Source organism: Entelurus aequoreus, linkage group LG25 (assembly GCF_033978785.1).
Source record: "Entelurus aequoreus isolate RoL-2023_Sb linkage group LG25, RoL_Eaeq_v1.1, whole genome shotgun sequence".
In the NCBI taxonomy this organism is placed as follows: domain Eukaryota; kingdom Metazoa; phylum Chordata; class Actinopteri; order Syngnathiformes; family Syngnathidae; genus Entelurus; species Entelurus aequoreus.
In genome coordinates this window covers 3,758,115-3,783,751 of record NC_084755.1, presented here as the reverse complement: position 1 = coordinate 3,783,751, position 25,637 = coordinate 3,758,115, and the positions used below count along the sequence as shown (strand labels likewise).

At 37.8% G+C, this 25,637-nt stretch overlaps 2 protein-coding genes across 3 annotated transcripts in view; one reads left to right on the top strand and one right to left on the bottom strand.

Annotated features, from left to right (window-relative positions):
* tbl3 (transducin beta like 3) overlaps positions 1-10,400 on the bottom strand; it is a 48,164-nt gene extending 37,764 nt beyond the window's left edge. Inside the window, exons 1-9 of the mRNA XM_062037169.1 lie at positions 10,219-10,400; positions 10,096-10,147; positions 5,154-5,249; positions 5,036-5,083; positions 4,811-4,952; positions 2,459-2,543; positions 2,219-2,389; positions 2,071-2,146; positions 48-144 (exon numbers count right to left, since the gene is read on the bottom strand). Of these exons, the coding sequence (XP_061893153.1) occupies positions 48-144; positions 2,071-2,146; positions 2,219-2,389; positions 2,459-2,543; positions 4,811-4,952; positions 5,036-5,083; positions 5,154-5,249; positions 10,096-10,147; positions 10,219-10,250 (799 nt within the window). The 5' untranslated portion in view covers positions 10,251-10,400. The remainder of the gene's footprint in view (positions 1-47; positions 145-2,070; positions 2,147-2,218; positions 2,390-2,458; positions 2,544-4,810; positions 4,953-5,035; positions 5,084-5,153; positions 5,250-10,095; positions 10,148-10,218) is intronic.
* A 2,968-nt stretch (positions 10,401-13,368) lies between these two features.
* Positions 13,369-24,487, top strand: rnf151 (ring finger protein 151). 2 transcript variants are annotated; one of them, XM_062036264.1, is made up of 5 exons: positions 13,369-14,077; positions 17,445-17,487; positions 20,355-20,524; positions 20,585-20,681; positions 23,852-24,487. In XM_062036264.1, the coding sequence occupies exons 2-5, from the start codon at positions 17,446-17,448 to the stop codon at positions 24,356-24,358; spliced, it is 816 nt and encodes a 271-aa protein (XP_061892248.1). In that variant the 5' UTR covers positions 13,369-14,077; position 17,445; the 3' UTR covers positions 24,359-24,487. The 2 variants fall into 2 exon arrangements, with proteins under 2 accessions (XP_061892248.1, XP_061892249.1); XM_062036265.1 differs by lacking the exon at positions 17,445-17,487 and having other exon boundaries at positions 13,588-14,077.
* Positions 24,488-25,637: the final 1,150 nt, after the last annotated feature.

Below are 25,637 nucleotides of genomic sequence, written 5' to 3'. Positions count from 1 at the left end.
GTTATGAATGCACATTAAAGAGAGTTAGGACAGAGTCAAAGATGTACCTTTGCTGCCAGCTGTGATAAAATGCAGGTCTTCGGTCTTGACTCCAATTTGAGAGAGGTCTTTTTTTGCAGGGAGAATCAAAACACCCTCCAACGCCTGCACACAGACAACAATGCAGCATCAAATGCACTCTATATTGTTTAAATACAATACACTTGTAAAGAACATAATGTCATGGCTGTCTTGAGTTTCCAATCATTTCTACAACTCTTAGTTTTTTGTGATGTAGTGATTGGAGCACATACTTGTTGGTCACAAAAAACATTCATGAAGTTTGGTTCTTTTATGAACTTATTATGGGTCTACTGAAAATGTGCTGGGTCAAAAGTATACATACAGCAATGTTAATATTTGCTTACATGTCCCTTGGCAAGTTTCACTGCAATAAAGCACTTTTGGTAGCCATCCACAAGCTTCTGCTTGAATTTTTGGCCACTCCTCTTGACAAAATTGGTGCAGTTCAGCTAACTTTGTTGGTTTTCTGTCATGGACTTGTTTCTTCAGCATTGTCCACACGTTTAAGTCAGGACTTTGGGAAGGCCATTCTAAAACTTTCATTCTAGCCTGATTTAGCCATTCCATTACCACTTTTGACGTGTGTTTGGGGTCATTGTCCTGTTGGAACACCCAACTGCGCCCAAGACCCAACCTCCGGGCTGATGATTTTAGGTTGTCCTGAATAAATTGGAGGTAATCCTCCTTTTTCATTGTCCCATTTACTCTCTGTAAAGCACCAGTTCCATTGGCAGCAAAACAGGCCCAGAGCATAATACTACCACCACCATGCTTGACGGTAGGAATGGTGTTCCTGGGATTAAAGCCCTCACCTTTTCTCTTCCAAACATATTGCTGGGTGTTGTGGCCAAACAGCTCCATTTTTGTTTCATCTGACCACAGAACTTTCTTCCAGAAGGTCTTATCTTTGTCCATGTGATGTCAGATGAAACACAAATTGAGCTGTTTGGCCACAATAGGTTGTCTTTTGACCACGACTGTACATTATGTGTTGCCTTCATTATAACACTTACATTTTTGCAGTTCCAGACAGATTTATTTTTTGTATTTTTGGTCCAATATGGCTCTTTCAACATTTTGGGTTGCTGACCCCTGTTTTAGAAGGACATTACTGTGAAACCTCTCAATCCCTTCATGTAGTAGTAAAAAGTAAATATTTATCATTAGTTTACTCAAATTCTTCATGAACATGATAAAACTCAAAAGAATAAACAAAATATTTCTGGATTAACAGTTAATTGTAAGCATATGACAACATTGTCATTACAGAGCATAATATTACCACCACCATGCTTGACAGTAGGGATGGTGTTCCTGGGATTAAAAGGCCTCACCTTTTCTCCTCCAAACATATTGCTGGGTATTGTGGCCAAACAGCTCAAATTTTGTTTCATTTGACCACAGAACTTTCCTCCAGAAGTCTTATCTTTGTCCATGTGATGTCAGATGAAACAAAAATGGAGCTGTTTGGCCACAATACCCAACAATATGTTTGGAGGAGAAAAGGTGAGGCCTTTAATCCCAGGAACACCATTCCTACCGTCGAGCATGGTGGCGTTAGTATTATGCTCTGGGCCTGTTTTGCTGCCAATGGAGCTGGTGCTTTACAGAGAGTAAACGGGACAATGAAAAAGGAGGATTACCTCCAAATTCTTCAAGACAACCTAAAATCATCAGCCCGGAGGTTGGGTCTTGGGCGCAGTTGGGTGTTCCAACAGGACAATGACCCCAAACACACGTCAAAAGTGGTAAAGGAATGGCTAAATCAGGCTAGAATTAAGGTTTTAGAATGGCCTTCCCAAAGTCCTGACTTAAACGTGTGGACAATGCTGAAGAAACAAGTACATGTCAGAAAACCAACAAATTTAGCTGAACTGTACCAATTTTGTCAAGTGGAGTGGTCAAAAATTAAACCAGAAGCCATGACATTATGTTCTTTACAAGTGTATGTAAACTTTTGACCACGACTGTATGTCATCATTCACAGCATTGTAGTTTCTAACATACCTCATAGACAGGTACAGTTCTCTTTGCTGTCTGACTCTTTAGATCCCACACCGTGCAGATCTTGTCTCTGCCAGAACTATAATAAAACACGGCAAAAAGACATGAGTTACATAAGAAAGCAAGCACAACGTGCCTAAAAAGTGTGTACCTTATCATGGTGTCACCATCGGGGCTGAAGCTGAGACACGTAACGGCGCTGTAGTGGCTCTGAAGCACGCACACACACCGGCTGGTGCGCAAGTCCCACAGACGAATGCCACAGTCCAGGGAGGACGAAAAGAGCTGCAGCCGGTCAATGTCAGGGTGGAAATAGACCAGGCTGCATACAAAGGGTGGATGTTTTACTGCTTTTTGTAATGCTTCATAAAAGTGTCTCATTCTCACTTACTGCACAACACCAGATGATCCTTTAAGGTTGTGAGTGCAGTACTGCTTCACAATATCCCACAGTTTGATAGTGCCGTCACAACCACCTATAAGCAGGACAAACTGTGTCTTTGGAGCAGCAAATGACTAAATACTAGGGGTGTAACGGTACACATAACTCGGTTTAGAGGTCACGTTTCGGTTCATTTTCGGTACAGTAAGAAAACAACAAAATATAAATTTTTGGGTTATTTATTTACCAAATTTGTAAACAATGGCTTTATCCTTTTAACATTGGGAACACTACAATAATTCTGCCCACGTTAATCAACATTAAACTGTCTCAAGTTGTTGCTCAGATTAAATAAAATGACAAAACTTTTCTTCTACATATAAAAAGTGCAACATTAAACAGTTTCAAGTCAACTCATCATGCTTAATTTATTACAGCATTTGGGAAGCCTGTAGTTGATTTTTATTATGTAAATGTTATATTGTTATCAACATGTGATAGCAGGGACCCTGCCATTCAAAACTAGGCTGTTACATTACTAATGATTAATGTAACTATAGCTGAAAAAATGGTACAATAGCAATAGGAGAGACTATTCATCCCTGAACACCATGGAGTTCATGTAGGCTTAATGATGCACTTACATTATTATATCAACTATCAGAGAGAGAAACTCTTCATTTGACATAATGTCCTTTTTTGCTGCTTCAACACAGCTCAATCAACACAGAAAAAGGTAAAGTGAAATAACAGACAGACACGGCTTTGCTGTCCGTAACACACACACGCCGCAAAATGAACTAACGTTACGCTATACGCCAGGGGTCACCAACGCGGTGCCCGCGGGCACCAGGTAGCCCGTAAGGACCAGATGAGTCGCCCACTGGCCTGTTCTAAAAAATAGCTCAAATAGCAGCACTTACCAGTGAGCTGCCTCTATTTTTTAAATTGTATTTATTTACTAGCAAGCTGGTCTCGCTTTGCTCGACGACATTTTTAATTCTAAGAGAGACAAAACTCAAATAGAATTTGAAAATCCAAGAAAATATTTTAAAGACTTGGTCTTCACTTGTTTAAATAAATTCATTAATTTTTTTACTTTGCTTCTTATAATTTTAGAGAAAAAATACAACCTTAAAAATTATTTTAGGATTTTTAAACACATATACCTTTTTACCTTTTAAATTCCTTCCTCTTCTTTCCTGACTATTTAAATCAATGTTCAAGTAAATTAATTGTTTTTATTGTAAAGAATAATAAACAAATTTTAATTTAATTTTTCATTTTAGCCTGTCTTTTCGACGAAGAATATTTGTGAAATATTTCTTCAAACTTATTATGATTAAAATTCAAAAAAATTATTCTGGCAAATCTACAAAATCTGTAGAATCAAATTTAAATCTTATTTCAAAGTCTTTTGAATTTCTTTTAAAATTTTTGTTCTGGAAAATCTAGAAGAAATAATGATTTGTCTTTGTTAGAAATATAGCTTGGTCCAATTTGTTGTATATTCTAACAAAGTGTAGATTGGATTTTAACCTATTTAAAACATGTCATCAAAATTGTAAAATTAATCTTAATCAGGAAAAATTACTAATGATGTTCCATAAATTATTTCTTTAATTTTTTCAAAAAGATTCGAATTAGCTAGTTTTTCTCTTCTTTTTTTCGGTTGAATTTTGAATTTTAAAGAGTCGAAATTGAAGATAAACTATGTTTCAAAATTGAATTGTCATTTTTTTCGTGTTTTCTCCTCTTTTAAACCATTCAATTAAGTGTAAATATCATTAATTATTAATAATAACATAGAGTTAAAGGTAAATTGAGCAAATTGGCTATTTCTGGCAATTTATTTAAGTGTGTATCAAACTGGTAGCCCTTCGCATTAATCAGTACCCAAGAAGTAGCTCTTGGTTTCAAAAAGGTTGGTGACCCCTGCTATACGCGAATTAGCCTTCACATCAAGCCAGGACTGCGAGCGAGCTGAACAGCATTTTATATTTCTAGAAGGTCAACGGGCTCATAGTGATGTTACTAGTAGTTGACTGGGAGGTGTTTCTTATAATTTGGGGAGAGTCCGCGGCCTGATGGTTACCTGCTAAACGCTAAGCACTGACTACATGCGCTCTGAATACGCACTGCTGATTGGCTGTTACCGCTCTGTTTGTAACCAATCAGATGGTTGTGTGGGTGGGACAATGCTGGGTGCTGTGTAGAGTACTGACAGAGACCGAGGCGGAGGCGGCTACTTAATATGTTCGTGTGGAAACTCGTTCGGTACACCTCCGAACCGAACCGAAACGGTTCAATGCAAATACACGTACCTTTACACCCTTAATTATTATTGATGCTGAGGCTCACCTGTGGCCAAGAGCGTGGAGGTGGTGTCGAAAGTCATGCTGGCTATGGGAACAGTGTGGATGGCTTTCCAGGAGCGAGTGCACTGCGCCTGCCTCCAGTCCCACTGCTTCAGCAGGAGAGCTCTGCTGGCTGTGACGAGAACCTGCGACAAGACACAAACACAAACGCCACATTATTTGTGTCACAGATTCACGTCAAAATATAATCGAAAGCTGCAGCTATTACCTCATCGTCGCAGCTAAGTGCAAACGACGTGATGTCCTCTTGATCATCCTGAGCAATAGATTTGTATTGTTGAATCCAAATGGTGTCACTGGCGTGACGTACTGTATTTTAGTCTTACGTGCTCAATGCTGTGGATGATCTTCCCTGTGCTGATCTCCAAAACATTGACACGGGATCCACATGTACAAAATATGTATTTTTCATCTTTGCTGACCTAGTAAAAAAACGCAAAAAAGGTTAAGCATAGTCATGTAACTTATGAGCATTATTCAATGTCTATTGTCATTGTGTGAATGCGCCAAAGCATTCACACATATGGTTTTCTACACCAAAATTCATCTACCGTATTTTCCGCACCATAAGCCGCACCTAAAAACCACAATTTTTCTCAAAAGCTGACAGTGCGGCTAATAACCCGGTTCGCCTTATATATGGATTAATATTAATATTTATTTTCATAAAGTTTAGGTCTCGCAACTACGGTAAACAGCCACCATCTTTTTTCCCCGTAGAAGAGGAAGCGCTTCTTCTTCTACGGTAAGCAACCGCCCCCATAGAAGAGGAAGCGCTTCTTCTTCTACGGTAAGCAACCGCCAAGGTGAGCACCCGCCCCCGTAGAAGAAGAAGCGCGCGGATATTACGTTTCATTTCATTTGTGTGTTTCTGTAAAGACCACAAAATGTCTCCTACTAAGAGACACGCGTACAAGGTTCCACTGACTTTTGATATTCCTGTGAACCGCACTGTGGATACAACGGGAACACGTACGGTGAATATTCGCACCACAGGGAATGAGAAGTTAGCTGTTAGCTTGCCATGCTAACGGCCAGAAACTTCCACCCACGGTGATATTCAAAAGGAAGACCTTGCCAAAAGAGAACTTTCCAGCCGGCGTCATCATAAAAGCTAACTCGAAGGGATGGATGGATGAAGAAAAAATGAGCGAAGAGACCTGGTGACTTTTTTCACGCAGCTCCCGTCCCTGTTGATCTATGACTGCATGCGCGTCCACATCACAGATGGTGTCAAAAAACAAGTGAAGCACACCGAAGAAGAATAATTCGAATGATTTGTGGATGAGTAATAACTTCAGAAAGTGACCTTTAAATGTCTATATTGTGTGTTGTGTGACATTAACGTATGAGCAACGTTGAGTTATTGATGTTGCTATTGCTCTGCACTATTTTGAGTGTTACTATTTTTGTGATTGCACATTTGCACATTACATTTTGGGAGTGAACAGAGTTGTTAGAACGCTGGTTTGTAATATATTATTAAAGTTTGACTGACCTATCTGACTGTTTTTTTGACATTCCCTTTAGCGTAGCGTAGGTGCGGCTAATAGCACGGGGCGGCTAATAGGTAAACAAAGTTTTGAAATATGCCATTCATTGAAGGTGCGGCTTACAACACGGGGCGGCTTATGGTGCGGAAAATACGGTATTTATTATTACTATTCAACGTATTCTGCTTCTCCAGATTTTGGCGCGTTCTACCTTCCACAATTTTCACCCGATTCAAACGGTTCCAACTTCAAACTGTTCAGCCTATTCAGGAATCGTGGGCTTTTCCTTGACAAATTCCAAAAATTCCCAGAATTCCGGGTTTTCCTGGACATATTCCCCATTCAAAATGAATTGGCCATTTTTCAAACTTCCACCATTTCCACTTGTTTCAACCCATTCAAACCATTCCACCGTCAACACATTCCACCATTCTGGAAATTCAAACTTCCTTTTTTCCAAGTTCAAAAAACTTGCAGGATTTTCCAAAATTCCTGCTTTTCCAAAGCCCTATTTCCATCCTTTTTTGGGGAGGGACTACTCCTTCCACATTTTTCAACACATTTCAACCGTTCTACTGTCAAAACATTTCTCTTAATCAGGACAAAAAACAAAATAGTTTTTTGAACTAGAAAAATTCCCGGTTTTCCCGAGATACCACGAATTCCATAATACCATTTCTCAATTCAACATGTTACTACTTCAACATTTCTCGACCGATTTGAAAAATTCCAACACGAACCATTTCAACGCATTCAGACTATTCAAGTTTGTTTTTTTTACCATTTTCAAAAAAATTCCCAATTTTTTTCTGAAATTCCCATTGAAATCAATGGGACATTCTTCAAAGTTCCACAATTCCCACATATTTCATCTGATTCAAACTGTTCCAGCTTCAAAATATTCAGCCTGTTCAGGAATTGTGGGCTCTACTTCAACAATTCTAAAAATAATTCCCAGATTTCCCATAATTCTTTTTTTTTTTGCATTTTCCCCTTTTAAAATGAATTGGCCATTTTTCAAACTTCCACAATTCCCACATTCTTCAAACCATTCCACCTTCAACACATTGCACCATTCTGGAAATTCAAACTTCCTTTTTTCCAAGTTCAACGAAATTCCAGGATTTTCCAGAATTCCTGCTTTTCCAAAGCCCTATTTCCACCCTTTCTTTTTTTTTTTTACCGTCAAAACATTCCTCTTAATCAGGACAAAAAACTAAATAGTTTTTTGAACTGGAAAAATTCCCGGTTTTCCCGAGATTCCAGGAATTCCGTAATACCATTTCTCAATTCAACATGTTACTACTTCAACATTTCTCGACCGATTTGAAAAATTCCAACACGAACCATTTCAACTCATTCAGACTATTCAAGTTTTTTTTTTTTTACCATTTTCCCAAAATTCACAATGGGACATTCTTCAAAGTTCCACAACTCCACATTTATCATCTGATTCAAACCGTTCCAACTTCAAAATATTCAGCCTGTTCCGGAATTGTGTGCTCTACTTCAACAATTCTAAAAAGAATTCCCAGATTTCCTATAATTTTTTTTGCATTTTTCCCATTCAAAATTAATTGGCCATATTTCAAACTTCCACAATTCCCACATTTTTCAACCCTTTCAAACCATTCTACCTTCAACACACATTCCACCAGTCTGGAAATTCAAACTTCCTTTTTTTCCAAGTTCAAAAAATTTCCAGGATTTTCCAGAATTCCTGCTTTTCTAACGCCCTATTTCCACCCTTTTTTCTGGCGACTACTCCTTCCACATTTTTCAACGCATTTCAACCGTTCCACCGTCAAAACATTCCTCTTAATTAGGACAAAAAACAAAATAGTTTTTTGAACTGGAAAAAATTCCGGTTTTCCCGAGATTCCAGGAATCTCAATTTAACATGTTACTACTTCAACATTTCTCGACCGATTTGAAAAATTCCAACACAAACCATTTCAACGCATTCAGACTATTCAAGTTTTTTTTTTACCATTTTCAAAAATATTCCTGCTTTTCCCGAAATTCCCAATTTTTTTCAGAAATTAATTGGCCATTTTTCAAACTTCCACAATTCCCATATTCTTCAACCCATTCCACCATTCTGGAAATTCAAACCACCCTTTTTCCAAGTTAAAAAAAATTCCAGATTTTCCCGAAATTCCCTAATACCATTTACTACTTCAACATTTCTTGACCGATTTAAACAATTCCAACACCAACCAATTTAGCTCATTCATACTCCTAATCATTTTCCAAAAAATCCCGCTTTTCCCAAAATTCCCAAATTTCCAGGAAGTTCCCCTCTGAAATGAATGGGACATTTTTCCAAGTTGCACAATTCCCACATTTTTCAACCTATTCAAACCATTCCAACATCAACACATTCCACTCATCCTGGACATTCAAACTACCGTATTTTTTCGGAGTAAATTTCGCCACATCTAGTGTGTGTGTGACAATCATTGGTACTTTAATCTTAATCTTATAAATCGCTCCGGAGTATAAGTCGCACCAGCCGAAAATGCATAATAAAGAAGGAAAAAAACATATACGTCGCACTCGAGTATAAGTCGCATTTTTGGGGGAAATTTATTTGATAAAATCCAACACCAAGAATAGAAATTTTTAAGGCAATTTAAAATAAATAAAGAATAGTGAAAAACAGGCTGAATAAGTGTACATTATATGAGGCATAAATAACCAACTGAGAACGTGCCTGGTATGTTAACGTAACATATTATGGTAAGAGTCATTCAAATAACTATAACATATAGAACATGCTATACGTTTACCAAACAATCTGTCACTCCTGATCGCTAAATCCCATGAAATCTTCTTCCTCTGTATCGCTTCTAAACAACTCTGCCAACTCCAAAGGTATGCACCGCTTCCTCTTGCCGTTTTCTGCTGCATATTTCACTACGTCCACCTTGTAATCTGCAGTATATGATTTCCTTTTCGGTGCCATTTTTGTTCAGCACTTCTCAGTTTTTATAAGTTACCGCCAATGTTGAAATTATCCATTTTTATAGCTACGGACGTAGTAGCAGGTAGCATCCCATGACCCACAATGCACTTCTGCCATGACCCGCCCCCGCCGAATTTTTATTGGTTGACGGTGTGTGTGACGATTGCTGACATTCGCCTCGTCTCTTACGGGAATGAGATAAATATTATTATTTGATATTTTACGGTAATGTGTTAATAATTTCACACATAAGTCGCTCCGGACTATAAATCGCACCCCCGGCCAAACTATGAAAAAAACTGTGATTTATAATCCGAAAAATACGGTAACACTTTCCCAAATTCCAAACTAAATTCTGGTTTTCCTGGAAATTCAAACTCTTCAACATTCAAACTATTCTTACATTCATACTGCATTATGTCAGCATTTCGCTTCAACTTCAGCATTGGAGCATCCACACGCCAATACCTTCAGGAATTGCCTCTTCTAGTTTTCTATATTTTTCATACAGACAACAAAGACAAAGACATGCACCTGGGGATAGGTTGATTGGCAACACTAAATTGGCCCTAGGTGTGTGAATGCTGTCTGTCTATCTGTGTTGGCCCTGTGATAAGGAGGCGACTTGTCCAGGGTGTACCCCGCCTTCCGCCCGAATGCAGCTGAGATAGGCTCTAGCACCCCCCTGCGACCCCGAAAGGGACAAGCGGTAAAAAAATGGATGGATGGACAACGAAATGACGTTTCGCATACTTAGTGAATTTAGTGCAAGGTGGCTCTTAATGACATTTAAATAAACAACTTTACCTGCACTTTTCCTCCTTTGTAGAAAGGTTCGATCTTACTTGAAACAGTATAGCTGGAATAGGGTGGAAAAGACGTTAGCATAATGATATGTAGCGACAATTGCAAAGGGACCCAAAAACTTACTTTGTTTTGAAGTTAAAGTTGATATTCGCCATGGTATCTGTGACATAAATCCCAACTAAATATATTTTGGCAATATCGATTAATAAAAAAAAGTCTTATTTCTCAGTTTACACGTTGGCTCCAGTCAACACATATTGCCGCATGTTGATAGGAATGGCGCAGGAATAGTACGTCACGACAGGGGGTGCCCTGATTGGTCGAAACAGATTCGTTGTTTGCGGTCGCGATGATAATGACGTCATACACAAATTATTAAAACAATTTTGGAAACATCACCGCTGACCGTAGTAAAGATTAATATCACATTTAACGAGGTTTTGAAAAATATACTGTATATGATACCTCTAAATATTTGTCTCTGCTGTCAACTCGAATTAGGAAGGGAGAAAATAAAAAAAATGCGTGATCAAAATAATAAGTGGCAAATACAATATTGTTAAGTTTAATAACATTATTTGGTTCTATATTGGCATTTCAATGCAGACTATTCAAGATGCTCATTCAAACATGAAATAAGAGGCCGATTTCCGAGTATAACTTAAAACTCATCGTTTTATGTTCGTCTGTCAATGGCCTATTTACCCAATTTGGAAGTAGATTACCAGATAAAATACCACAAAAGTTTCTCAGTTTACCCGTTGGCTACAGTCAACACATCTTATTTTGTTATTTTTTTTGTTTTAGCTATTTTTTTATTTTATTTTTTTTATTGAACAACAAACATACATTTCTAATTCACTCAACAGTCAAGGCACTTTCAAAAACAAGGAAAGAAAACCATATAAAATACAGATAGAGTATTAAATATTAATTAATAATAATAAAAATATAAATAAATAATTTTAAAAAATGACAAAAGGGCTACCTACATCACTTTAAATGTTTTAAACAAAGATATCAATTTAAGGGCTTTTGTACTCTTAATCATTCTCCAAGATTTGATTGATAATTGTAGACCATTAATCCAATTAGAAAATGTAGGCCTTACTTTCATAAATCGACATTTATTTTGAAAGTATTTTGCCTGGAGCATAATAATGTTGCAAACATTCCTACAGTCAACACATCGCAGGAATAGTATGTCACGACAGGGGGTGATCCTGATTGGTCCAAACAGATTCGTTGTTTGCTGTCGCGATGATAATGACGTCATCAATCAATCAATCAATCAATGTTTATTTATATAGCCCTAAATCACAAGTGTCTCAAAGGGCTGCACAAGCCACAACGACATCCCCGGTACAGAGCCCACATACGGGCAAGGAAAAGTCATACACAAATTATTAAATTATTTTTGAAACAGCACCGCTGATGATGCTTGACCACCGTCCATCCATCCATCCATCTTCTTCCGCTTATCCGAGGTCGGGTCGCGGGGGCAGCAGCCTAAGCAGAGAAGCCCAGACTTCCCTCTCCCCAGCCACTTCGTCCAGCTCCTCCCGGGGGATCCCGAGGCGTTCCCAGGCCAGCCGGGAGAGATAGTCTTCCCAACGTGTCCTGGGTCTTGACCACCGTAGTAAAGATTAATATCACATTTAACGAGGTTTTGAAAAATATAGTGTATTTAATACCTCTAAATATTTGTCTCTGCATATAAAGACGTACAAACTTGCTGTCAACTCGAATTAGGAGGGGACAAAATCCCCAAAAATCTGTGATCAAAATAATAAGTGGCAAATATAATATTTTTATGTTTAAGAACATTCTTTGGTTTTCGTCGCTCTCAACATCGGCATTTCAATGCAGACGATTCTAGAGGACGATTTCCGAGTACAGCTTAAACCAGGGGTGTCAAACGTAAGGCCCGTGGGCCGGATCAGGCCCGTGAACAGGTTTTATCCGGCCCGCGGGATGAGTTTACTAAGTATAAAAATGAGCCGAAATTTTTGAATGAAAGAAACTGCTGTTTTAATTGTGTCCACTAGATGTCACAATAGCAATTATTTGTGTCTTTCTAGATTATGCTACATATGTAAAAAAATTTTAAAATATACCACACGATGTAAGCAAACTACATAAATAACATCCTGTAATTTGATTTTTATATTATTTTTTTAATAATAATAATAATAATAGATTTTATTTGTAAAAAGCACTTTACATTGAGTAAACAACCTCAAAGTGCTACAGTGTATTAAAAAAATAAAATAAAATAAATAAATAAATTAGAAAAAATAAAAAGATAATAAAAAATAAATAAAAACTAGAACAGCCAAATAGCTAAAACTAGTATGCATATATCTAAAAAAAAAAGAAAAAAAAAAGGCTTTTTTAAAAAGAAGGGTTTTCAAGCCTTTTTTAAAAGCATCCACAGTCTGTGGTGCCCTCAGGTGGTCAGGGAGAGCGTTCCACAGACTGGGAGCAGCGGAGCAGAAAGCCCGGTCTCCCATTGTTCACTGAAGTTGTCTTTATTTTTAAGTTATCGTGCCGTGATTTCACCAGTCCGGCCCACTTGGGAGTAGATTTTTCTCCATGTGGCCCCCCATCTAAAATGACTTTGACACCCCTGGCTTAAACGCATCGTTTTATGTTCGTCTGTCAATGGCCTATTTACCCTATTTGGAAGTAGATTAACAGATAAAATCCCCCCAAAGTTTCTCAGTTTACACGTTGGCTACAGTCAACACATTTTATATATATATATTTTTTTTGTTATAGCAATGTTTTTTTTTATTGAACAACAAACATACATTTATAATTCACTCAACAGTCAAGGCACTTTCAACAACAAGGAAAGAAAACAAAAGCAAATACAGATAGAGTATTAAATATTAAAAAATAATAATAAAAAATGTAAATAAATGAAAAAAAAAATCAACAACAAAAAATGACAAAAAAGGGCTACCTACATCACATTAAATGTTTTAAACAATTTAAGGGCTTTGGTACTCTTAATCATTCTCCAAAATTTGATTGATAATTGTAAAACATTAATCCAATTAGAAAATGTAGGCCTTACTTTCATAAATCGACATTTATTTTGAAAATATTTTGCCTGGAGCATAATAATGACAAACATTTCTACAGTCAACACATCGCAGGAATAGTACGTCACGACAGGGGTTGCTCCTGATTGGTCCAAACAGATCCGTTGTTTGCTGTCGCGATGATAATGACGTCATACACAAATTATTACAATTCATTTTTAAATATCACCGCTGATGATGCTTGGCCACCGTAGTAACGATGAATATCACATTTAACGAGGTTTTGAAAAATATACGTCTAAATATTTGTCTCTGCATATAAAGACGTACGAACTTGCTGTCAACTCGGACGAATCCAAAAACGCGTGATCAAAATAATAAGTGCCATATATAATATTTGTATGTTTATTAAGAACATTACATGGCTCTTTCGTCGCTCCCTATATCGGCATTTCAATGCAGACGATTCTCGATGCTCGTTCAAACATATGAAACAAGAGGCCGATTTCCGAGTATTACTTGAACGCATCATTTTATGTACGCCTGTCAATGACCTATTTGATTACCAGATCAAATCACACAAAAAAATATTTTTGTGTCTTTTCGCGTAATTCAACAAGTCGAAATAAAAAAATCATTGGCTCACAATATACTGAACATACAACGTTTTCTTGGTGCTAGAACAGCAAGGAAAGGACACGCTCTCCAACAATGGGGGCCCCCGCCATTTTGTTTTGATTGTCATTTGTTGACGTTGGTCTCACATGAGCTCCTCTTGTCACGTTCTGTGGCGAATGTTCACGTATGTATGTTTTCTAATGATAACACGGGCGTGTGAGTGCTGTGTCACAGAGCCTCTGTGCGATATGGAGGAAAGTGGCACCGGGAGGAAATGGTAACCCGACAGAGCCGAGAGGTCCAAGTTCAATATGGTGAGTACTGTTTAAGGGACAAGCGGTAGAAAAATTGAATGGATGTTATTTTTTTAATGTAATAATTGTAATGACAATGTTGTCGTTTGCTTACAAATAACTGTTAATCCCGAAATATTTCGTTTGTTCTTTTGAGTTTTATCATTTTCATGAAGAATTTGAGTAAGCTAATGATAAATGTTTCCTTTTTACTACTACATGAAGGGTGAGAGGTCACAGTAATGTCCTTCTAAAATCGGCAACCCAAAATGTTGAAAGAGCCATATTGGACCAAAAATACAAAAAAAAAAACTGTCTGGAGACGCAAAAAATGAAGTGTTATAATGAAGGCAACACATGATGTACAGTCGTGGTCAAAAGACAACCTATTGTGGCCAAACAGCTCCATTTTTGTTTCATCTGACATCACATGGACAAAGATGAGACCTTCCGGAGGAAAGTTCTGTGGTCAGATTAAACAAAAAATGGAGCTGTTTGGCCACAATACCCAGCAATATGTTTGGAGGAGAAAAGGAGAGGGCTTTAATCCCAGGAACACCATTCCTACCGCCAAGCATGGTGGTGGTAGTATTATGCTCTGGGCCTGTTAAAGTACCAATGATTGTCACACACACACTAGGTGTGGCGAAAGTATTCTCTGCATTTGACCCATCACTCTTGATCACCCCCTGGGAGGTGAGGTTGAGCGGTGGGCATCAGCGGTGGCCGCGCCCGGGCATCATTATTGGTGATTTAACCCCCAATTCCAACCCTTGATGCTGAGGGCCAAGCAGGGAGGTAATGGCTCCCATTTTTATAGTCTTTGGTATGTTTGCTGCCAATGGAACTTATTACCCAGTAATATGTTTGGAGGAGAAAAGGTGAGGTCTTTAATCCCAGGAACACCATACCTACCGTCAAGCATGGTGGTGGTAGTATTATGCTTTGGGCCTGTTAAAGTACCAATGATAGTCACACACACACTAGGTGTGGCGAAATTATTCTCTGCATTTGACCCATCACTCTTGATCACCCCCTGGGAGGTGAGGGGAGCAGTGGGCATCAGCGGTGGCCGCGCCCGGGAATCATTTTTGGTGATTTAACCCCCAATTCCAACCCTTGATGCTGAGGGCCAAGCAGGGAGGTAATGGCTCCCATTTTTATAGTCTTTGGTATGTTTGCTGCCAATGGAACTTATTACCCAGTAATATGTTTGGAGGAGAAAAGGTGAGGTCTTTAATCCCAGGAACACCATCCCTACCGTCGAGCATGGTGGTGGTAGTATTATGCTCTGGGCCTGTTTTGCTGCCAATGGAGCTGGTGCTTTACAGAAAGTAAATGGGACAATGAAAAAAGTAGGATTAACTCCAAATTCGAAAGCGGGGATCGAACCGGGAACCCTCAAGTCGCTGGCACGGTCGCACTACTAACCGAGCTATGCTGCCCCAATGTGTCACCAAAAACTTTTTTTTTAAATTTCCTAAAAGTTTGGGACGCTTTACTATACTAACCTAAATATTGTTTTAAGGTCCCCAATTATGCAAAAGTTACTTTTTATTGATGCTCAAACATTAACATTTATGTCCTAAGAGCGCGTCACCCACCTGGTTCAGCCTCTGTTTCGCTAGGGGCTTGAACCTGGATCCTCAGAATTATAGTCAGGTGCGCGAAGCACCGAGCTAAAATACTGAGCTGTCAACCCAAAGTCTAGCGCCAGCTCCTAAGGCAGGGGTGTAAAACTGGTTGAACCTGAGGGCCATGTCCCAAGGCTGCCCTCAAAGGGCCGCTTGTGACCGTGAATAAATTAGGAATATAATTATTAATCTACCAATAATTGCACTTTAATAGTTGCTTATTTTCTGCAGCCACACGGTTCCATCTGGACTTCTTCAATTTTACAAATAACTTATTTCTTGGTGTTGTTGTTTAAAGCTCGGAGGTTGGGTCTTGGGCGCAATTGGGGGTTCCAACAGGACAATGACCCCAAACACACGTCAAAAGTGGTAAAGGAATGGCTAGAATGAAGGTTTTACAATGGCCTTCCCAAAGTCCTGACTTAAACGTGTGGACAATGCTGAAGAAACAAGTCCATGTCAGGAAAACCAACAAATTTAGCTGCACTGCACCAATTTTGTCAAGAGGAGTGGTCAAAAATTCAAGCAGAAGCTTGTGGATGGCTACCAAAAGCGCCTTATTGCAGTGAAACTTGCCAAGGGACATGTAAGCAAATATTAACATTGCTGTATGTATACTTTTGACCCAGCACATTTGCTCACATTTTCAGTAGACCCATAATAAATTCATAAAAGAACCAAAACTTCATGAATGTTTCTTTTGTGAACAACAAGTATGTGCTCCAATCACTCTATCACAAAAAAATAAGAGTTGTAGAAATGATTGGAAACTCAAGACAGCCATGACATTATGTTCTTTACAAGTGTATGTACACTTTTGACCACGACTGTAAGTGTCTACAGTGTTTCCCATAAACTGCCAAGATACCTGTGGCGGTGGGGGCTCGGCTATGGGCGTGGTCCCCATGACATCATCGAGTAATTAGCATAATTTACTACAATGATATGATTTTCTCTAAAAAGGCTCAAAAAAATGTATACTTACTAATTAATAATAACAGTTTTGTTTTAAACGTCCTTCCATCCATCCATATTACAATATAAAATTACAACACTTAATGTACATATTTATATACAGATTTGAACAATAAGTTATTCACTGAAATATATGAATTGTGGTTCTTACAAAAAACATACCTTATAAAATATAAAAGCTAAAATGTCTCTTAAAGCTCTGCCCCTTTAATTAGTGCATACTAAATAATTTAACTTTAGCCTACTACTACAACCATATTATTTACCAGCAACATAAAGTGAAACAGAGGCAGAGGTGTCCTGCCACAGTCAGTAACCAATAAACAGAAAACAGTAGTGGTCAAATACAAATAAGGCAACAAGAGAAGTATCCTACACTTCTCTTTTGTAAAGTAAATCTGAACAGCCGATATGGGCATCTACATCAACTATATGATTTGCCTGAGAAGCTGGACAGGACAAAAAAAAAAAAAAATCAATTTTTTTATTTTTTATTTGTGCGGACGTAATTCTTTCGTGGCGGGCCGCCACAAATAAATGAATGTGTGGGAAACACTGGTCTATATTAGCTATATTAGCCTATTATCAAAATGACTGTAAAAGTCTTATATAAGTGTTATAATGAAGGCAACACATGATGTAAGTGTCTATATTAGCTATATTAGCCTACTATCAAAGGCTGACGCAAATCTTTGTTGACAGAAATGGTGTCTTTTAATTTTTGTTCTACACATTTTTGCAACATTGGAAATCATTAGTAAAACGGAGGCTTCTCACAGGATGAGACAACTTCTGGAAATTACTGTCTTGCAATGGCCAAAGGTATAGATGTGTGTGTCCAAGTTGAAGGAAACAGCAGGCTGTCTTCTTCTAATGGATTTATTACAATCTTTGCAAGGTGGCTAACGTTTTCTGTGGTCTGGAACAACATACATAACACACTAACAACTATGAGAAATGCAGAATATTACAGATAATGTGTCATGAGACATGCAAATATAAATTATATACACAGAGGACATAAGTAAAGGAAATTCAATGAGCTCAAATAAATCAACAAACGAGGCATAATGATGCAATATGTACATACAGCTAGCCTAAATTAGCACTCCAACAAATCAATAAAATCAACAAAGCTCACTTTTGTGAATTCACGCACAGCATAAAACATTGAGTTGAGTTTGAGTTTATTTCGAACATGCAAGCATACAACATGATACATGACAATTTCCAGTTTGTCTTTTCAACATGTTCGAAAAGGAGTAGGAAGAAGCAGAGCTTATTTAATCCTACCCCTTTTTCTTTTACATAACAGTTGCTACAACTTTTGTTCACTTCCTGTTCTCAATTTATTCACAATATACTCCATAAGTAATCACAATAAAAATAAATAAATAATAATAATTGGTGAAGTAAGTTACATTTTATATGGTGAGATAAGTAAGATTATTTTGAGAGTGAAAGAATGGATGAATTAAATAAATTCAGTATTCTTCTTCTTTGTACTTTGTAAACACTTTAAGTTTGAAGAGTTTCTTGAAGTGGATCATATTAGTACATTGTTTGATTTCTTTTGTTAATCCATTCCATCATTTAATTCCACATACTGATGTACTGAAGGTCTTAAGTGCTGTACGTGCAAACAAATGTTTTAAATTACATTTCTCTCTAAGATTAAATTTCTCCTCTTTTTTTGAGAAGAATTGTTGTATATTCTTGGGTAGCAGGTTATAGTTTGCTTTGTGTATAATTTTAGCTGTTTGCAAATTCACTGTCGTGGAGTTTCAGTATCTTTGATTCAATAAATAAAGGGTTTGTATGTTCTCTATATGCAACATTATGTATTATTCTAACTGATCTTTTTTGTAACACAGTTAATGAATGAAGTGTACTTTTGTAGTTATTTCCCCATATTTCTGCACAATAACTCAGATATGTAACACTGGTGAGCAGTAGAGAATATGAAGTGATTTTTGGTCTAGAGCAGGGGTCACCAACACGGTGCCCGCGGGCACCAGGTAGCTCGTAAGGGCCAGATGAGTAGCCCGCCGGCCTGTTCTAAATATAGCTCAAATAGCAGCACTTACCAGTGAGCTGCATCTATTTTTTAAATTTTATTTATTTACTAGCAAGCTGGTCTCGCTTTGCCCGACATTTTTAATTCTAAGAGAGACAAAACTCAAATAGAATTTGAAAATCCAAGAAAATATTTTAAAGACTTGGTCTTCACTTGTGTAAATAAATTCATTAATTTTTTTACTTTGCTTCTTATAACTTTCAGAAAGACAATTTTAGAGAAAAAATACAACCTTAAAAATGATTTTAGGATTTTTAAACACATATACCTTTTTACCTTTTAAATTCCTTCCTTTTCTTTCCTGACAATTTAAATCAATGTTCAAGTTAAAAAAAAATTTTATTGTAAAGAATAATAAATAGATTTTAATTTAATTCTTCATTTTAGCTTCTATTTTCCCGACGAAGAATATTCGTGAAATATTTCTTCAAACTTATTATGATTAAAATTTAAAAAAAATAGAATCAAATTGAAATCTTATTTCAAAGTCTTTTGAATTTTTTAGAAAATTTTTGTTCTGGAAAATCTAGAAAATATAGTCATTTGTCTTTGTTAGAAATATAGCTTGGTCCAATTTTCTATATACTCTAACAAAGTGTAGATTGGATTTTAACCTATTTAAAACGTGTCATCAAAATTCTAAAATGAATCTTAATCAGGAAAAATTACTAATGATGTTCCATAAATTATTTTTTGACGTTTTTCTCTTCTTTTTTTCGGTTGAATTTTGAATTTTAAAGAGTCGAAATTGAAGACACACTATGTTTCAAAATTTAATTGTCATTTTTTTCGTGTTTTCTCCTCTTTTAAACCATTCAATTAAGTGTAAATATCATTAATTATTAATAATAACAGAGTTAAAGGTAAATTGAGCAAATTGGCTATTTCTGGCCATTTATTTAAGTGTGTATCAAACTGGTAGCCCTTCGCATTAATCAGTACCCAAGAAGTAGCTCTTGCTTTCAAAAAGGTCGGTGACCCCTGGTCTAGAACATGTCTTGCTTTATTCATTATTGACGTGTTTCTTGCTACTTTATGTTGTATATTTTTTACGTGAGATTTCCAGTTCAATTTATCGTCAATCATTATACTTAGAAATTTGGTTTCATTTACTCTTTCAATTTCTAGTCCGTCTAATGGGTCTAATGGTGGACAAAATGAGACAAAGGAGTGGCATAAAACACATTTTTCTGTGGCAGCGTCGGAGAAAGTTGTACATGTAAACAAACTACGATGAGTTCAAGGATCGCTGAAATTAGTAGGAGAAAACGGTGCTTACCAAATACTCTCATCAGTGAAGCATGTGTAACATAAACAATGGGGTTTCTAACAATTAGGAAGGTTTGTGTCATGTTTGTCCTTCTACAGAAAATATATTAAAACAAAATATATTTTTTTCTTAATCTTTTTTTAATTTTCACACTTTTCTGAAAGAGGTCCAGGGAGCCATTCTTGTTGCCGGGTTACTGACCCCCGTTCTGAAACAATGCCATTTATTTAATGTTGAGAAGACTGTCAGTCAGTGAATAAGTGTTGTTTTCCACATCCGCATCATCCCCAAAACTCATGTAATTGACTGCCCATTAATAAATTAATCCTGTCAATACAAAAGGCGGACACAGACGTGGCGTCCCAAAGTGGAGGCTATGACGTGGAGTGGTTTGTGGAAACCCCGGACTACGATCTCATCTGCACCATCTGCCAGGGGGTCCTGCGTTGTCCTGTCAGAGCAACATGCCACCACATTTTCTGCAAGAAGTGCATTTTACGGTGGCTGAAAAGGTGCAAAACAGAACATGTGTTTGCTGAGAACCATCAAATGAATGTTGTTTCTTATGTCAGACAGGAGACGTGCCCTTGCTGCAGAAAGCCCATTAACGCGTGCAAGATCTATGTCATGTTCAGACTGAGCAAGTCCATTGGACACTTGAAGATAAAGGTATTTGGTATGCTCAATCAATATTACACATGTTGATAATAAGTCTTAGATTGTCCGTAATATTAATATTCACCCAGCGTATACTTCTGTATCTACCATAATCATTTCATGAAATCTTCTCAAGGGACAATACTATCGAAATGAAACTTTCTGTAGATGAGAAAGGTTAGGATAGACTTTTATTCCACAACCAAACTAAAACACAGCAAAAAACACACACACATATATATATATATATATACCGGTATATATATATATATATATATATATATATATATATATATATATATATATATATATATATATATATATATATATATATCTTCGTTAGGTCAGGAAAAAAACAGACTATTTCATCCCTACAAGCCTGTTTCGCAGGTTTCCCTGCTCTTCAGGGTATTTTATAGGGCTGCAACAACTAATCGATTAAATCGATTAAAACCGATTATTAAAATAGTTGCTGATTAATTTAGTCATCGATTCGTTGGATCTATGCTATGCGCATAGTTTTTTAAAATTTTTTAATACATTTTCATTTATTTTATTTTTTAAAATAAATAAAACAAATAAAAATGTTTTTATTTTTTAATAAATAAAACAAATAAAAATGTTTTTATTTTTTTAATAAACCTTTATTAAAAAAAAAAAAAAAAAGTATTAAAAAAAAAAAAACCCTGTTTTTTTCCAATAACCAAAATAAGTATGGTGCCAGTATGCTGTTTTTTTTCAATAAAATACTGGATAGGATAGAAATGTAGTTTGTCTCTTTTATCCGATTATTAGTCGATTAATCGAAGTAATAATCAACAGATTTATCAAATTAATCGTTAGTTGCAGCCCTAGTATTTTATTGCTGAAGAGCAGGGACACCTGCGAAATAGGCTTGTAGGGATGAAATAGCCTCCGTGTTTTTTCCTGACCTAACGAATATTCCGCTCTACCCCGGTATTGAGCACTTTCTAACAGATAAACCACAGTAACCTCGGCTATATATATATATATATATATATATATATATATATATATATATATATATATATATATATATATATATATATATATATATATAAGTAGTCAAGTGTTGAGAGGTGCTGCAAAGAGGAATGAGCGAAATTGCCCAAAGATAAATGTGCCAAGTTTGTGGCATCGTATTTAAACAGACTTGAGGCTGTAATTTCTGCCAAAGGTGCATCAACAAAGTATTGAGAAAATGCTGTAAATACTTTTTTTTTTTTTTAATATTTTAATACAAAATACAAAAAAAACACTTTTCATACTGTCATTATGGGGTATTGTCTGTAGAATTTTGAGGACAGAAATGAATTTATTCCATTTTGCAAAAGGACTGCAACCTAAGAAAATGTGGAAAAGAATCAGAAATACTTTAATAATCCCCAAGGCGAAATTAAGATTTTCAGCACAATCCCATTCAAGAGCAGACACACATTACAGGGAGACAGAACAGGATGAAACATTACAGGCAGACAGAACAGGATGAAACATTACAGGGAGACAGAACAGGATGACACATTACAGGGAGACAGAACAGGATGAAACATTACAGGCAGACAGAACAGGATGAAACATTACAGGCAGACAGAACAGGATGAAACATTACAGGGAGACAGAACAGGATGAAACAATACAGGGAGACAGAACATAATGAAACATTACAGGGAGACAGAACAGGATGAAACATTACAGGGAGACAGAACAGGATGAAACATTACAGGCAGACAGAACAGGATGAAACATTGCAGGCAGACAGAACAGGATGAAACATTGCGGGCAGACAGAACAGGATGAAACATTACAGGCAGACAGAACAGGATGAAACATTACAGGTAGACAGAACAGCATGAAACATTACAGGGAGACAGAACAGGATGAATCATTACAGGCAGACAGAACAGGATGAAACATTACAGGGAGACAGAACAGGATGAAACATTACAGGGAGACAGAACAGGATGAAACATTACAGGGAGACAGAACAGGATGAAACAATACAGGGAGACAGAACATAATGAAACATTACAGGGAGACAGAACAGGATGAAACATTACAGGGAGACAGAACAGGATGAAACATTACAGGCAGACAGAACAGGATGAAACATTGCAGGCAGACAGAACAGGATGAAACATTGCGGGCAGACAGAACAGGATGAAACATTACAGGCAGACAGAACAGGATGAAACATTACAGGTAGACAGAACAGCATGAAACATTACAGGGAGACAGAACAGGATGAATCATTACAGGCAGACAGAACAGGATGAAACATTACAGGGAGACAGAACAGGATGAAACATTACAGGGAGACAGAACAGGAAGAAAACATTACAGGGAGACAGAACAGGATGAAACATTACAGGGAGAAAGAACAGGATGAACATTACAGGCAGACAGAACAGGATGAAACATTACAGGCAGACAGAACAGGATGAAACATTACAGGGAGACAGAACAGGATGAAACATTACAGGGAGACAGAACAGGATGAAACATTACAGGGAGACAGAACAGGATGAAACATTACAGTCAGACAGAACAGGATGAAACATTACAGGGAGACAGAACAGGATGAAACATTACAGAGAGACAGAACAGGATGAAACATTACAGGGAGACAAAACAGGATGAAACATTACAGGGAGACAGAACAGGATGAATCAATACAGGCAGACAGAACAGGATGAAACATTACAGGGAGACAGAACATGGGTCTGCCAACTTCCGGCGCCCCAAAAAAGGTGAGAAATAGGTTAACGCTGGGGGGGGGTGAGAAAAAAAAATTCAGTCTAAGCCTGGGCCCCTGGAGAGGGGGTCCAGACTGAGGCCAAGGGGAAAAAAAAACTCATAGCCATAGCAGACATTAGCATGTGTGTAAGAGGGAAACATCAAAGGACATTAAAAGAGCAGAGCTGATGCAACCAGCCACTTCTACATACAGCTACAAAAGTAAAAACAACAACAAAAATAAAAAACCCATATACACTGTGGTGGCCTCTGCGGTGTTCCACACCATCGTCCGCTGGGGTGGGGGGAGCAGACCCAACAAAGCAACCAAGTTGAAGCAAACAAAACAAAAGGTGAAGCGCTGTGAATATTTTCTGGATGCACAGTGATTTTGTCTCGTAAAGCTGAGTGTGTGTGCTCTCTTGCAGTGCAAGAATGAGTCACGTGGCTGTACGGTGACCTTCCCCCTTTCGGAGCAGTATAGCCACAAAATGAGCTGTTTGTACGAGCTCGTCCCTTGCCCGTACCAAGGCTGCAACGCTCAGCTCATGCGCTGCGAGCTGGACACCCACTCGCGCCACTGCGACCACTGGCGCGAGCCCTGCCACATGGGCTGCGGCACCATCTTGTCTCAGCGCACCCGGAGCGAGCACAACTGCTACATGCAGCTGAAGCAGCAGTACAATGACAGGAACAAGGACTACGGCGTCATGGCCGTCGCCCTGCAGAGGAAGATGAGGAGGATGCAGAAGACGATGACCCGCATCAAGGAGCAGATCGAGTTGATGTGCGGGAGCCTGGAGGTGTCGGAGGACGCCAACGAGGCGGAGGAGGACGCCAACGAGGCGGAGGAGGACGCCAACGAGGCGGAGGAGGACTTGGTAGAGGGCAGCTCCAGTTCTGCCGAGTCGTCAAGCGGCGAGAGCACCAGCTGAGAGAAGAGTTCGGGCTGCTGTGTTTGTACATGTGTTCATTTCATTGGTGTTGTGTGTTGCCAAATGCATTTAATGGGAGGGAGTACCATTTACATATTTATATTGTAAATAAAATAAGGGTGAACTATGGATGGTTCATCTTATGTTTTGCATTAATAGAAGTTGAATCTCTTACAAATGTCACCAGATTGACAGTCAATTAAACCTTGCAGTAAAAAAAATGCATAGACTTAGACAAACTTTAATGATCCACAAGGGAAATTGTTCCACACAGTAGCTCAGTTTGGATGGAAAGCCTAATGCAGGTATTAAGTAGACTAAAAATGTACCATAGTAGCAATAAAACATGTAATATTTACATATCATATATATATATATAATATATAATTTTGGAGGTCTTCCTCCCTCCGGGTTCCTTGGACCACCAATGACGGACATGACAGCTTCGGTCCTCTTTGCACGCAATGATTTATTTTACAATAAATGTTCTTTTATGCTTTTCAGCAAATGTCTTGTGTCTGCCAAAATCACCCGTGAGCACACGAATGGTTTTTCCAGCGTCTCCGCGCACTCGCTCGTGCTCCGACTGCCAATTCTCCACCACCCAACAACTCTCCTCTCTCCTTCCCGACGGCTGCCTTTAACAGCGACAGGTGATCAGACAAACACTCTCACCTGTGTCATCTACGCACCTGTCGCTGATCTCGAAGCCGGTCCGGCACACCCTGCTTCGCTGCAGGCTTGCAGGCCACGTCCCCCCCACAATAATATAATGATATATTATTGTATTTTTACATAATATATAACAAATCCCAATCCCTAGTGGTAGGTTGTGAGTTCAAACCCCGGCCGAGTCATACCAAAGACTATAAAAATGGGACCCTGCTTGGCACTCAGCATCAAGGGTTGCAATTGGGGGTTAAATCACTAAAAAATTATTCCCGGGCGCGGCCACCGCTGCTGCTCACTGCTACCCTCACCTCCCAGGGAGTGATCAAGCGTGATGGGTCAAATACAGAGAAACATTTTGCCACACCTAGTGTGTGTGTGACTATCGTTGGTACTTTAACTTTAATATTACAGTATATATAACAGCTGCAGCAAAAAGCAAAACAAATTGTTAAAATTTCCCCTTAATGTTATGAATATTAATATCAATTGAATTTGTTTGAACAAAAATACAAATTAATGACAATATTTTGCCTAAAATTCTGAATATTAACATTTCCCATCGATATTTAATGTGGCAAAGATAGTTTAGAATTTATTTTATTTCAAA

Excerpts from the sequence above, each read along its gene's own strand:
- rnf151 (XM_062036264.1), top strand. The coding sequence starts at position 17,446 with ATGAGACAACTTCTGGAAATTACTGTCTTGCAATGGCCAAAG. Across the intron at positions 20,525-20,584 it reads ATTTTACGGTGGCTGAAAAG|ACAGGAGACGTGCCCTTGCT; the intron begins GTGCAAAACAGA and ends TTCTTATGTCAG. Across the intron at positions 20,682-23,851 it reads TTGGACACTTGAAGATAAAG|TGCAAGAATGAGTCACGTGG; the intron begins GTATTTGGTATG and ends GCTCTCTTGCAG.